The sequence below is a fragment of the Balaenoptera borealis genome (genome assembly GCF_965194805.1).
Source record: "Balaenoptera borealis genome assembly, chromosome: 2".
Taxonomy (NCBI): domain Eukaryota; kingdom Metazoa; phylum Chordata; class Mammalia; order Artiodactyla; family Balaenopteridae; genus Balaenoptera; species Balaenoptera borealis.
The window spans coordinates 65,482,509-65,497,870 of NC_138867.1; the positions used below are offsets into that span (position 1 = coordinate 65,482,509).

Here is a 15,362-nt window from a genome sequence, read left to right on the forward strand (position 1 = left end):
AATTTTATTCTGTCTAGTCCCTTTGATGTTGATGAAGGAATGAAACAGGAAAATATAGTTCCACCAGTGCTAATTAATTTTTTCTTCTGTGTGAATTTGGGTTAGAGACAAACAAGAGTAACTGTTTTTAGGCTTATTGGAATTCTTCATCACTGTTTCTTATCTTTCTCTTTTAACTATATAATTCTGTTTTATTTTAATGCAGGTACAGCCTGACTGTTTGGACTGGAAATAACGATAGCTATTCCACTGAAGATTTACTTTTTATTAGAGGCCATTTTGACAAAAAAAGAGTTTTCTATGACATCTTGGAACCACAAAACCATGAATTTAAACAAGCCATTGGAATCAAAATTAATCTCTAAGATGAAAATTCTGCTAAATTATTTCATGTTTTGGTTTCATAATCCTTCTTTGCTTTGGTCTGAATTGATTACCATATAAATTATGATGATTGATTTATGTTCCAGTTCATCCAATCAAAAAACACTTATTGAGTGCTTACTCTGTTAGGCTTATGTCCTTATAATACTGTACTTACCTAAAATATTTGGAAAGAAGAGATTTCATTGGGCTAGTATAACAATAATTTAGGAAAATGAATCTTTAAAACTCTTTATAAAAATATTTTGGTATACTGAAGATAATTGAACGAATCCACATGTCATACAGCTATTAAATCACATTTTGTTGGCACTAGCATTATAGAGATTTCATAAAAATATGCCATCCTCTTCCCTTTTTCCTGGAGAACTAGTTACTCAGAGACTACAAAAGAGTAAGAGGGCTTTAAAAATGTTTTTAACTTTCACAGGGATGAGCAGCTTTCTTATAACAAGATCAAGTCTATTTACCGAAAACAATACGGATTAAATTAGATGTATCTAGAACTTCCATATTTTTGGGAGTATGCCGACAGCCATATATGTTTTTTGTACTCTTTGTTTTGATCATAATATCTAGAGTGAGCAAAATACTATCGGAGAGCAGAATTTTAATCCTGGTAATATATCATTTGATTTTCAAGTTTCTCACCAACATCACCTTGGTTCAGGCCCTTGTTCTACTACTAGAATTTCAAAAACTAGTTCTTCATGACTTCATTCCTCATACTCTACTCAAAGATACCCTGAATATTTCTGCTGGAAAAAAAAAAAAACTTTTAAAAAACACCTCTTTCTTTATGCCAAATCAGAAATCTCTAGGGGATTCTTAAATTCAACTTTATTGAATTTTACTCTTTCAAGACCCTTCCTAATGTGGTCCCACTCTAAAAGTTAATTCAGTGTCCTCAACACAATCCTTCATTTCAAAAACAGCTACACCATCTGTAGTCTCCAGATCTTACTTTAACAGTTAATTTCAACTAATATTTTTCACTAATTGTGTCATACATAGTATTTATGTCTCCTCAGCTAGATTATAAAGTCCTTTATGGTAAGAGAGCATTCTTAATTGTCTTTACAGTGCCTGGCATAGTCCTGAGCAAGGTATTCAGAAAAACATGTTGCTTCTTTGATTTATTGAAAAGTAATTTACCAGTGAATGTCCTAAGATATGTAATTTATCTTTTATCAACCATTTTCTCCCAGTGAATAAAGTAGTGCAATGTAGAGAAAAAAGCTTGGGTTTTGAATTCAGATAGACTTCCCTTACAGCACCACCTGTGTCCCTTAATAGCCATAGATTTGGGGAAATATTTAACCTCACTGAGTCTTGATTTCTTCATCTATAAAATGGGGGAGGGGCGCAGAGGATGAGGCTTCTCTTGTAGGGTTGTTGTGAAGGTTAAGGGAGATTCATGCAATGGAAGCTTGTAGCTGAATGCTCATCACATAGCAAGTGCTCAACAGATAGTTCCCTTCTTTTAGACTTATCATGTGATCATATCCATTGTAGATAGATAGCAGTAAGACATATAACATGAACATTGTACACATATAAATACTTCAAGAAAATGATCATATTTCCACTTTAAATTTTAGCTACAACTGAATATGGTGCTATTTGTCAAGTAAAACCTAAAACTTTCTATGGTTGTTTGCCAACAGCAAAAGATGCAATTTCATAATTATAAAATGTTAATAATTGCAACAAATAACTCTTAAAATTATAGTAAAAAGTAATGTTTACATTATAAATGTTCTAAAATGACCATGCTTTGCTTTTACAAAGAGAGCTGAATTTATAAATGCATTGCATTTTAATTAAGTTTGAAATCAAATTCATTTGACCAGAAGATTAACTTTACTACTTTATTCTTAATAATATTTTTTAAAGTATTAGTCTTAAGGCAAAATGCCTTTATATTGAGAAATTTATCAACTAAGTGTCATTTAGATTAAGATTTAAAGCTATATTTTAAAGTGTTCTCAGGAATAAAAATTATATAAGAGAATTATAAAATGTACTCTGTTGAAAAGTAAATTTTTTAAAAAATATTTATTTATTTACTTATTTATTTGGCTGCGTCGGGTCTTAGTTACGGAACGCGGGATCTTCATTGCAGCATGCAGGATCTTTTGTTATGGTGCGTGGGCTCTTTGTTGCAGCACACAGGCTTCTTTAGTTGTGGCATGCGGGCTCCAGAGCACGCAGGCTCAGTAGTTGTGGCACACAGGCTCTCTAGTTGTGGCAGGCGGGCTCAGTAGTTGCAGTGCATGGGCTTAGTTGCCCCGTGGCATGTGGGATCTTAGTTCCTTGGCCAGGAATCGAACCCGTGTCCCCTGCATTGGAAGGTGGATTCTTAACCACTGGACCACCAGGGAAGTACCAAAAAGTAAAATTTTAATGGATTTTGGTCCCTATGGAAAAAGGAAAACATTGATTCCTACTTCACACCATATACAAAAAATAATTAGAGTTGACTCTTAGGCCTAAAAGTGAAAGCTAAAACTATAAAGCATTTAGAAGAGAATAAAGGAGAATGTTTTCATGACTTCGGAGTAGGCAATTATTTCTTTCCTTTTTTAAATTTCAGCTTTATTGAGATATAATTGACATATAAAATTGTAAGATATTATTATTAAATACTTGGGAAGAAGTTCACAGACACAAAAGTAAGTAAATGGTTTAGTACCACCTATTTTTTTCTCTCCAGCTTCTTAGGTCTAATGTATTGCTGTTAAGATCCCATAGCATCCAAGTGCTGTTTCCCAAGCCTGGCAGGGCAATCCTAGTCCTAGAAGATACTTTTGTACAAGATCCAATTTTTCAAAAAATCAGAGCTTTTAAAGGTGCAGTAGCTTATGGCCCTGTAAGAGTGATGTGATTGCTAATCAACCAGATACATACTCATTTATCCAGTTGAAAACTGTTGCAAGTTATTCAGAACAGGTTGTTTATTTGCTTGTTTGTTGGAGCTAGGGTCTTGGATTTTTCCTTGTAATTAAAAAAAACTAAATACCTAGTGAATATATAGAAAAACGCTATATTCCTCATCTTGAAATTTAAGATGGGAGCCTACCTAATATGAGCTTACTATCTTCTTACAATCATAAATTCATGAATCCATGCAAGGAAAATAGTTGTGTGTTAAAAAGAGAGATGAGACTAGTAGCACTGAAGTACTTTTTAATCTAGAAAATGGGAGTATAATGAATTAGTGAAACCAAGAAGAGCTGATAACCAGGTCTTGGAAGAAGTGGGGCAGGATCCAGGAGCTCTTGGCACCCCAGCAGCAGGAACTCAGGGTCTTTGTTCCAGTGTCCCCCATCCCCCATGAGTGTCACTCTTACCCTTCACTGTGATTGCTTCTCTCTCTTCTTCGTACCTTTGGACTGCCATCCTTTGGTCCAGGGACCTTAATTTGTCCAGTCACTTGTGTCTTTCATGAGGGAGACATGTAACAGGACTTAAGGGCTCAATAGGAACTCTGGGGGGGAGGGAAGGGGACATCTAATTAATGTCTAATAAGCTAAGGTTGTGCAAATAATTCAGAAATGATTCCTACCCCAAGGATCTTACCATCTAGTAGGGGGAGAGAGACTTGTTAACAGTAAGTTGGATATTTGCTGTAACTCCTATGATGGAACTATATACCAGGTTGTGGTGAGAGACAGCAGTATTTTCTAATTGGGAGAGAATACTTAAGTTGTGTTAAGTAAGATTCACCAGGTAGACAGAGCTAAGGGCCTTTCAGACAGAGGCACGTGAGCAAAGGAACTCTTAAGTGGAAAAGAGCCTGATCTGACTTGTTCAAAAAAGTTTGTGGAGGCACTGTATTTCGAAGCTGAACATTTAGGCAGGGACCAGATTCACTTTCCAAGCTAAGGAGTTTGTTCCTTTTCTCTCAGGCTGTGGGAATCATCATACCATTTTAAGCAGGGAAGCGTTACCAGTTTTGAGTGTTGCAAAGGTGATTCCAGTGGCATGAGAAGGAGCCTTAGAATTCTTGAAGAGAAAGGAGATGATGCCCTGAATTAAGGTGGTAACAAAAGGGGATGGGAAGGCTCAAGAAACAGAGGAAAGGTTAAGAAGGAAGAACTTGTAAGAGTTTGTAAACTAGTTGAATGGGAAGTATGGGGGAGAAGGAAGAGTCTAATATACATATTTTGGGCTTGGGTACCAGAGCGTCAGGTGGTGCTACTGACCCAAACAGGATAGAACAGAGGCCAGGTGTAGTGATATTTCTCAGTGATTTGTTGACATTGCTACTTTATACCAATTTGGAAAGAAAAATGAAAACCCCATCTTCCTGCCTCTGAACTCACCTCCCACTCTGACTTCAGAAAGGATGCTCTTTAATTCTATCGGTTTCTTAAAGAACTACAGCCCCCTGCCCCCGTAATTGCTACTTTACTACATATTTTTAATTATGTCATAATTTTAAACAATGAAAGCTACCCACCCCCCCACCTCAGTCTAACCATCAGAGTAGACAGAAAACAGGCAGGGCTTGAAAAGGGCTCACCCAGCCTCCTGTCCTCTAGGGAGGCTCTTTTGTTTCTATGCTTCTGCTTGTGAAAGGGACCAGTCTGACTAAATCTGGCAGCTGAGTTGTTCCAGGTTTGGTTGTTGCTATAGAATTTTCATAAAGGTTGGTCATTGTCCCTTTCTTCTTTATCCCTTTCTTGGGGTCACATCATGTAGTAAGAATTCAGAAAATTCAATTGAAATATTTGCTGTGAGAGTCTGTTGCCACTTGTGAATTCAAGAGCTAATCAAAAAATTCTGAATTAAAGTTGAAGGGCGTGACCTCTTCACAGAGCCTGTTGAGCTCTGCCCGTAAGTCAAGGTTCCTGTAAAGAGTCTTTCAAGACTTCCCCAGGGCTTTCTCCTGATGTACATCCTCTGCTAGATTACAATTATTTTACGCATTTGTATTTTGCCCTCAACTGTGCTGTTCTGGGGGGAAGAAATTACTCATTTTTATGATACCTGGTCAGAATAGGCCTTTATCAAATGATGGATGGATGGATGACACAAAACCTCAATAATTCTCTTAGGCCAATTGTTCTTATACTGTGGCCCACAAACCCCTCAGTTCCCCTGAGATGCTTTTAGAAGATGGATGAGGTCAAAGCCACTTGTGAAATTGCCTGTTTCACTGTGTTGACATTTGCAGTGATGGTGGAAAAAAGAATGTCAGGTTAAATTGTGGATGCCTTAGTATGAATCAAATTCATGGCATCAGCTATCAATCATATTCTTCACTGCCCCACACACTAGAAACAAAACAAAAAAGACATAGGAATATCATCAATGATTCAGCAAAAATTATTAATTTTAGTAAATCTTGACCCGGAGTACACATCTTTTTAATATTTCATGTGACAGAATGTGAGTTAAGCATAGTACAATTCTGCTGTATACTGAAGTTCAGTGGTTGTATTAAAGAAAAGCCCTTGTTGCAAACTGAACTAGCCATTTTTTTCATGAAAAAAATATTTATACTTGAAAGAACAACTGACAGACCAGTTACTTAGTCTTGGGTATTTGGCAGATATTTTCTCAAAAATGAACAAAGCAAGCTTGTCGCTTGAAGGAAAAGAACTGACAGTATCTGCTGCCAATGATGAAACCTGAGTTTTTACATGAAAAATTAGAATTTGACTAAACTTGAACCCATCATTGTGAGCTTGACAATTCCCAATACTTAAAAGACTTTGATATCAGTGGTGATATTAATAAATACTATTTTTTTATGGTATATAGTGAAATGTGTCAACACTTGGAAGGTCTGCATAACTCAAGGAATCAATATTTTCCAAATGACTCATGCACAATATTATAAGGTCTCGCTTGGGTAAGGAATCCATTCAAAGTGCGAGACAGAGCAGTGAAATTTAGTGTAACAGAAAATGGAAGTTCCTTGGTGTGGTTTCAGATTCTACATTATAACTAACATTCTAAGAAACTACCACTTACCAAGCTTGAGTATAGTATCAAGGAAAACTATCTACAATTATCTGAAAAGCCTATTATTTCTTCCTTTTTCAACTGCATATCTGTGTGAAGCCATATTTTCTTCATATGCTTCAACTAAACATTACAACAGATTGAAGCAGAAACACAGAAGAGAATCCAGCTGTTTTCTATTAAGCCAAACATTAAAGAGATTTGCAAAAACATAAAACACTGCCACTCTTCTCACTAAATATATTTTGGAAAATGTAGTTATTTTTCGTAAAATACTTATGCTAACATGTAATGGGTTTGTCACTTTAAAACAATATTTTAAAAATTCTCAGTTTTAAATTTTAATGTAGTAAACATACACATAACCTAGATTTTTAAAAAAAGCAAAAAACAACAACAAAAAGCCTTTGAGGTCCTGATTTTTAAGACTGTTAAGGACTTCTTTTTTTTTTGGCCTTGCTGGGTCTTAGTTGCAGCACACGGGATCTTTGTTGCAGGGATCTTCATTGCAGCGTGTGGGATCTTTAGTTGCAGCATGCAGGATCTTTAGCTGTGGCATGCAGGATCTTTAGTTCCCTTACCAGAGATCGAACTCGAGCCCCCTGCATTGGGAGTGCAGAGTCTTAACCACTGTACCACCAGAGAAGTCCCAAAGACTGTAAGGAGTTCTAAGACCAAAAAGTGTGAATGTCTCAAAATGTTTTAGGTGTTCAGCATATATGGATTAAAGGTTAATGCCATTTCTGCTTTAATCATTCTAGCATTGTTTAAGCTATAAAATGTGTGTAGTACATTTAAATATATTTTGCGTCTCTATGTATTCAGTTCTTGAAAAAGTTTTATTAGTCTCTTTTTTTTTACATTTTTTCATCTTGGACGCACTGCACGGCTTGTGGGATCTTAGTTCCCTGACCAGGGATCAAACCCAGGCCCTCAGCAGTGAAAGCTCAGAGTCCTAACCACTGGACTGCCAGGGAATTTCCTATTAGTCTTTAAATTGAAAAAATATATATGCAGGTGGTTTTTAAAAATTCAAACAGTGCAAAAGTATATTTAAGTTGTTTTCGAGTTAAAAGGGATGTATTAAATAAATGACCTATTTGGAACTTTGTAGGGGAAAGAGAATAATTATAACCATTGTCTCACCAATTTATCAAAGTTTTCTAGTTTTTCAAAATTCCTTATCCTCATATTTATGATGATAAGAAGCAACAAAAATTTGGAATGCATACTATATGCCAGGCATTGTTCTAAAGAGCCTATGTGACATGCTATGGTCACTGATGAAGACACTGTCTCCTGATACTCTCTTCAAAGCTGAATCCTTAGGTGCCAAAGCTGCCCTATGAGTTGGAACTTTCTTTGTGTGAGCCATGCAGTCCTTGTTCTGATAATGATTATCTTATTTCTGGACGATATTTTCCATTTTGATCCAACTGATACTGCTTTAGGTACTGTCTTGGTCAGAAACATTTTGGATGCAATAATAGAATCCTACTCAAATTAACTCCAATAACTGAGGCTAGGGAGGAAGTTACCATAAGGAGACATATCCAGAAAATTAAGGGAAAAGCTGAACATCTAGGCTGCAGGAAGGCTAAGAACTAAGACCACTGTCCTAGGCAAGAACTCAGACAGGGTCGTCAGCAGTGGGAGGTCATGGACTCCAGTGCTCCACAGAACAAATTCAGATTACTGAGAGAAAGCCCCATTGGTTCATCCCAGTTTGTTCCTTTCAGTCACTTGTCCATCCTTGGTCCACTTTGCTGTTGGGGAGGAAGGGAACCAGTGGGGTCATGTGACACCTTAGGCTGTCCCTTCCAACAGCTGTGGGCAGAAATGTCAAGAATGTACCTGGTGGTGTACCTCCATCTCTTCATTCTTGAGAATTCTGAGGCATTGATGCTTCTGCCTGTGTGGGATTGTGATAACCTATATTTACCACTGGCTATGATAATACAAGGGAGTCCCCAGTGAATTGCTCAAATTCCACCCATATTCCTTCTAGCTCCTATTTGTAGTACTGAGAATTATTCCAATGAACGTCATGACCCCTTTTTCTCTTATGAAGGAGCCTGGGATGACTAGATGGTTATCACAGTTTCCATTTCAGAGGACTGTGATAGAATCCCTTGGTGGAACTGTTCTTCCCTTGGATGTCAGATTCTTCATATTTATAGGACCCAAAGCTGCAGGGATAATATAGCAATTTTTTTTTTTTTGGAAATGGAGAAGATCCTTTTTGAAATGTGTGCCTGACAATCAAAATTTAAATTTGCGCCACTAAAACTAACACTTAATAAATGTGAAAATAAAGCTAAGAAGTCATGTGGATGATTGAAATTCAAAAATGTAATTTCCAATGTGATACACCATATTAACAAACTGAAGGATAAAAACCATATGATAATCTCAATATATGCAGAAAAAACTTTTGACAAAATTCAACACCCGTTTATGATAAAAACCCTCCAGAAAGTAGGCATCGAGGGAACTTACCTCAACATAATAAAGGCCATAGATGACAAACCCACAGCCAACATCGTTCTCAATGGTGAACAACTGAAACCATTTCCTCTAAGATCAGGAACAAGACAAGGCTGCCCACTCTCACCACTATTATTCAACATAGTTTTGGAATTTTTAGCCACAGCAATCAGAGAAGAAAAAGAAATAAAAGGAATCCAAATCAGAAAAGGAGAAGTAAAACTATCACTGTTTGCAGATGATGTGATACTATACATAGAGAATCCTAAAGATGCTACCAGAAAACTACTAGAGCTAATCAATGAATCTGGTAAAGTAGCAGGATACAAAATTAATGCACAGAAATCTCTTGCATTCTTATACACTAATGATGAAAAATCTGAAAGAGAAATTAAGGAAACACTCCCATTTACCATTGCAACAAAAAGAATAAAATACCTAGGAATAAACCTACCTAGGGAGACAAAAGACCTGTATGCAGAAAACTATAAGACACTGAAGAAAGAAATTAAAGATGATACCAACAGATGGAGAGATATACCATGTTCTTGGATTGGAAGAATCAATATTGTGAAAATGACTATACTACTCAAAACAATCTACAGATTTGGTGCAATCCCTATCAAACTACCAATGGCATTTTTCACAGAACTAGAACAAAAAATTTCACAATTTGTATGGCAACTCAAAAGACCCCAAAGAGCCAAAGCAATCTTGAGAAAGAAAAACGGAGCTGGACGAACAAGGCTCCTGGACTTCAGACTATATTACAAAGCTACAGTAATCAAGACAGTATGGTACTGGCTCAAAAAAAGAAATATAGATCAATGGAACACGATAGAAAGCCCTGAAGTAAACCCACACACATATGGTCACCTTATCTTTGAAAAAGGAGGCAAGAATATACAATGGAGAAAAGACAGCCTTTTCAGTAAGTGGTGCTGGGAAAACTGGACAGCTACATGTAAAAGAATGAAATTAGAACACTCCCTAACACCATACACAAAAATAAACTCAAACTGGATTAAAGACCTAAATGTAAGGCCAGACACTATAAAACTCTTAGAGGAAAACATAGGCAGAACACTCTATGACATAAATCACAGCAAGATCCTTTTTGACCCATCTCCTAGAGAAATGGAAATAAAACCAAAAATAAACAAATGGGACCTAATGAAACTTAAAAGCTTTTGCACAGCAAAGGAAACCATAAACAAGACAAAAACACAACCCTCAGAATGGGAGAAAATATTTGCAAATGAAGCAATGGACAAAGGATTAATCTCCAAAATATACAAGTATCTCATGCAGCTCAATATCAAAAAACAATCCAATCCAAAAATGGGCAGAAGACCTGAATAGACGTTTCTCCAAAGAAGATATACAGATTGCCAACAAACACATGAAAGGATGCTCAACATCACTAATCATTAGAGAAATGCAAATCAAAACTACAATGAGGTATCATCTCACACCGGTCAGAATGGCCATCATCAAAAGATCTGCAAACAATAAATGCTGGAGAGGGTGTGGAGATAAGGGAACCCTCTTGCACTGTTGGTGGGAATGTAAATTGATACAGCCACTATGGAGAATAGTATGGAGGTTCCTTAAAAATCTAAAAATAGAACTACCATATGACCTAGCAATCCCACTCCTGGGCATATACCTTGAGAAAACCATATTCAAAAAGAGACATGTACCACAATGTTCACTGCAGCACTATTTACAATAGCCAGGACATGGAAGCAACCTAAGTGTCCACTGACAGATGAATGGATAAAGAACATGTGGCACATATATACAATGGAATATTACTCAGCCATAAAAAGAAATGAAATTGAACTATTTGTAGTGAGGTGGATGGATCTAGAGTCTGTCATACAGAGTGAAGTAAGTCAGAAAGAGAAAAACAAATACCGTATGCTAACACATATATATCGAATCTAAAGAAAACAAATGGTTCTGATGAACCTAGGGACAGGACAGGAATAAAGATGCAGATGTAGAAAATGGACTTGAGGACACAGGGAGGGAGAAGGGTAAGCTGGGACAAAGTGAGAGAGTAGCATTGACATATGTACACTACCAAATGTAAAATAGATAGCTAGTGGGAAGCAGCTGCATAGCACAGGGAGATCAGCTCGTTGCTTTGTGACTGCCTAGAGGGGTGGGATAGGGAGGGTGGGAGGGAGGTGCAAGAGGGAGGGGATATGGTGATATATGTATATGTATAGCTGATTCATTTTGTTATACAGCAGAAACTAACACAACATTGTAAAGCAATTATACTCCAATAAAGATGTTTTAAAAAAATGTAATTTCAATCATTAGTTTTCAACTTGTCCCAATGAATCTAGAATTGTTAATAAGTAAAGCCTGTCTCAAACAACCTTCAAAATTGAGAAGACTTTAAAGACTATTCAATAAAGAGAATCTCTTTTGTTAAATCTCTGATCAACATCTATCTTCAGCCTATTTCTGAAAGTGGTTCTTATCTTCCTAGGATAGACTTTTCCATAGATGGACAGCTCTAGTAGGTAAAAGAGTTGAAATATTTCTGTAACTTCAAATTTCTAGTTCTAGTTTTTCTTAATCTGGAGGATTCAGACTAAGTCAGTCATCAGTCCTTGCAGTACTTAAGGTCAGCTGTCTAATCTCAATTGAGTCCCACAGGATGACTTTACAACCAGGCTCAAACAACCACAGTCCCTAAAATGTTCCTAGGATTGACACAAGACTAAAAATTCTTCCAAATATGGCCAACAAAGTTTTAATCCTATTAAATATTCCTTTCATGTTGGGATGAGAATAGCGACAAATGTTATTCTTTCTTAGTTTTCCATTTACTCAAAGTAACATACGTGGCACAATTTCTCTTCAGATTATGTTGAAATATTTATCATTAGTATTTGAGGTAAGTAAAAATCACTGATACTCCAAATGGCATTTAAATCTTTATTGATACCATTTTGTTTATGAACTAATCTAGCTACATATTCTTCCAAACTGTACCCTTACAACGTAAAGCCAAGAACTTTTCTCAATATTAAAACTTGCGAAAAGGGTTTAGGTTACCTATAAACATCAGGTACAATTCTAAGTTCTGAATCAAACAATACTTCTAGTGCAATTAATATTAATGTTTTTCAAAACATTAAATGGAAAACTTAGTTACTTTTTTCAAATAAAAGCCACAAGAAATTAAATAATTACTATGTACATAACAACTTGCTTATATCAAATTGTGAAGAAAAGCATCATGCCAGTTGCTAGGATCTCAAATTAATGCACTCAGGTTTTGTACAGTTTGATTTATTCTTTGTTGTAAAACTGCTAGGTTGAAATAAAGTCTCTCTATAAACACTATGCTTTGAAATCATATAGATAATAGAGTCATTTTATAATATTTTATGGTTCTAGCATGGTATTCATTTACTTTGTTAGAAGTTATTCACAGGTCCTAAATACTAGATGATTGGAATGTCACACAAGGAAATTATCCTTGTTATTCTAATTATATAAATGTCTAATAATTATACATCAGAAAAAAAGATATTGTTTAATATTGACCGAATATTTAATACATTTTGTACTTAAATTTCTACTGGCTTTCTTAATTTTAGCTAACCTAAGATAATCTAATAATCAGTTTTACTTTTTTACAACCAAAGCAAGCATTTAGTTTCTATTTGTGATAAATCCCAAACTTTTTTTTTTGGTTGTCTTTAAAAAGACAAGAACACTTTGATAATAAGAAAACGAGAAATGCTTTTTAAAGTTTGAATTATCTTGTTATTGGGAACATATGAATAAGCTTCAAAAAACAATAACAGGAACTAAAAGATATGGAGAAGGAAGAATTCCATAAAATAACATTAAAAAACAAAGCAAAGCAAAAAACAGCACACAAACACTTGGCACAGATTATTACTAGCTTATAAAACTTGGATCTGCCATTTTTGACACTTATTAAGCTGACAACACATATTAGCTGCCTCGTCTACTATAATGGTTGACCTTTTAAAATGTTAATTAGATTGTCACCTACCTGCAGTCAACATTTTTCAAGAATTAGTTCATTCTTTCTTTGTAGCTTAGGCTTATTGATCATAGAACACTATAGCTGTTTATGTTTTCTTTTATGCTGTTGGCATCATGGAAAATTACAATCATGAAATGCTTTTTAAAAATTGATTTGAACACAATGTTTCCTAATAAAATATTTGGCAAATCTGAAATTTTTAAAATTATCTCCAACATATGTGACCTTCTTTCTTTGCTTATTTTTGTTTAAATTAAAAACTTGAACCACATGAAGGTTGTTAAGTATTGAAGGTTTTGAAAAAAATAGTTTTAATTTTGTTTGAGAGAATTCCCTTAGCAAAAGCTATCTATTATTTGTATATCCACAGTGCCTAATATGATGATACACAGTACATTTTGATACCCCTATTATGGACTAACCACTTAAAAGATTTAAAAGGATGAACGTTTGAATTTTCTTCTCTAGTTCCATGTTTCTCTGGTATAGACATGTGAACAAAATGTATTTGCTAGCTGTCTCTTAAAAATTAACTAATTGCTTAATTTGTTCTGTTTGCAATGATTGTCTCCTTAACAACATTTTTTTACTTTTGAATTCTTTGGGGAAAATAGGAACTGTTGGCATAAGCATTTTTTGACCACAAGAAAGAAGGCTGGAAATCTTGTTGGTGACATTGATATCTGAGATGGGAGGGTGAGGATTCACATTTAAGGGTGGCAGAAATCCTGGTCTGGTTTGTGTAATGCTGTGATCTAAAGGGAAAGCTCCTGAACCACGCCTTTCTAAAAGGGCATGATTTCTCCTGCTCGGGGGACCTGGTGGGATATTCTCCAACAATTCTGACAACAAAGAAGAAGATGGTGAGAGGATCTTCTTCTTTCCTGTAAGTGTTTTGCCATCATCTAAAGTTGCAGGGATAAGACCAGCTGAGAGCTGGGAATCAGAGCTATAGTGATTTGCTCCTGAGTTTCTTTTTTGAACTATACTTCTTAAGGTGGAAGTAAATATTGTCTGGTTAGAGTCTGGGTCCCGGTCAACTGGAATGTCAATGCATTGCTGATTTCCTTCTGAAAAAAATGATTGATAATTTATTTCCTCATATGACACCTTTCTTGAGCTGGCCTGATCAAAGGCTCTTAACAAATGTGCAGTGTCTTTTATATCAATACTTTGGTGCCTAGTGATGAATCGCTTGGAAAGTGCCAGCCCATTGGTTTTGTAGGATAATTCTTCTTCTGGAGTAATATCCTGGAGCTCCTCTGGTAATGAGGCCACTCTGTTCTGGTGCATTAATGAGGGGGGACTCTTGATCCAGTGTGGAGCCTGAGGTAGTTTGGGCCCGTTAGGGGCCACACGAGGCTTCCTCAAAGGGGAGCTTGGGTCCCCCATATCATCACTGCTTCCTGCGGGTTCCAGATCTTTAAAGGCAAAAAGTGTCATTTCAGTTTCAGAAGAATGTGATAGTGGCAATGAGGCTGTTTTTAAGTCTATTTCTGAAGGAGTGGCACAGGTGGCTGGGGAATAACGCTCATCCATATCCACAGGAGGCATATTTAAGTACTGTTTGGTAGTGTGCCTGCCAGAGGGCGATTTTGCTGTCGTTATGATAATGACCTCTTTCCCTTTTGCCTTGCAAGCACTAAGTAGGACTTTCAGGGTCTCTCTGTCTTCTGAATTTATAGCATAAACAAGGGCCGAGTAACTAGAGTGGTCTTGCAAGCTGAGGTCAGCCCCACTCTCTAGGAGCAAAGAAACAACTTCAGGACCAGCTTTTTCTAAGCAAGCATGCATCAAAGCAGTTTTCCCAGATTTGTCCTGTATGTTGGGATCAGCATTGTTTTCTAATAGGTATTTAACCATTTTGGCTTTACTGACACTCTGGTGATCAACATGTTTGGTCTTACAAGCAATCATTAAAGGTGTTTCCCCTCGGTCATTGCTCTCATTAATGTAGGCGCCACCTTCCAGCAAGAGTCTTGTAAGGCGAAGCCGGCTCTGATGGACCGCTTTGATCAGGGAATTTCCATCACTGGAAATTTCTATACCTTCATCCATCTTCAAAAGTCAGAATCAATACCTGGTTAGCAAAGAAGATGAAGAACAAAAGATTAGCCAGAGTCAATGTCCCAATTTATATTAATGTTGTTATTCACAATTAATTTCTGAAATATGTATAGACAAAGAAGACATAAATAAGATTATGTTATTAATAAATATAGAGCAAAATTTGAAAAATTTAGAATAGTAACAACCTTTAGGGAAGTTCAAACTAAAATTTACTTTCCCAAAATCTTCACTGAATATTTATGACATAACACTAGCCTAGTACTTCTCTAAATCCCACATCAATTAAACAATAATCCACTTAGTTTCCACCTGTGAAAAATATTTTTAAAATAATATTAAAATGCAAATTTAAGCAAAAAAGCCAAAATTCTGTGTAACTGCAACTGAATCAACTAAAATA

The 15,362-nt window shown here is 36.0% G+C and overlaps 2 protein-coding genes across 12 annotated transcripts in view; one reads left to right on the forward strand and one right to left on the reverse strand.

The window, feature by feature from the left end:
- FAM151B (family with sequence similarity 151 member B) overlaps positions 1 to 1,198 on the forward strand; it is a 35,315-nt gene extending 34,117 nt beyond the window's left edge. The window contains exon 7 of one of the 2 annotated variants that reach the window (XR_014240445.1): positions 206 to 386. Coding sequence is in view for 1 of the 2 variants with exons in the window: in XM_082378423.1 (XP_082234549.1) it covers positions 206 to 365 (160 nt within the window). In the remaining variant the exon portion in view is untranslated. Of the gene's footprint in view, positions 1 to 205 lie in introns of both variants that reach the window. The other variant, XM_082378423.1, reaches the window with a different exon arrangement.
- Positions 923 to 15,362, reverse strand: part of ANKRD34B (ankyrin repeat domain 34B) — a 32,726-nt gene continuing 18,286 nt past the window's right edge. For all 10 annotated transcript variants that reach the window (XM_082377633.1, XM_082377630.1, XM_082377625.1 and 7 more), the window contains one exon: positions 923 to 14,972. In XM_082377633.1, coding sequence (XP_082233759.1) covers positions 13,415 to 14,950 — 1,536 coding nt within the window. In that variant the 5' untranslated portion in view covers positions 14,951 to 14,972 and the 3' untranslated portion in view covers positions 923 to 13,414. The remainder of the gene's footprint in view (positions 14,973 to 15,362) is intronic.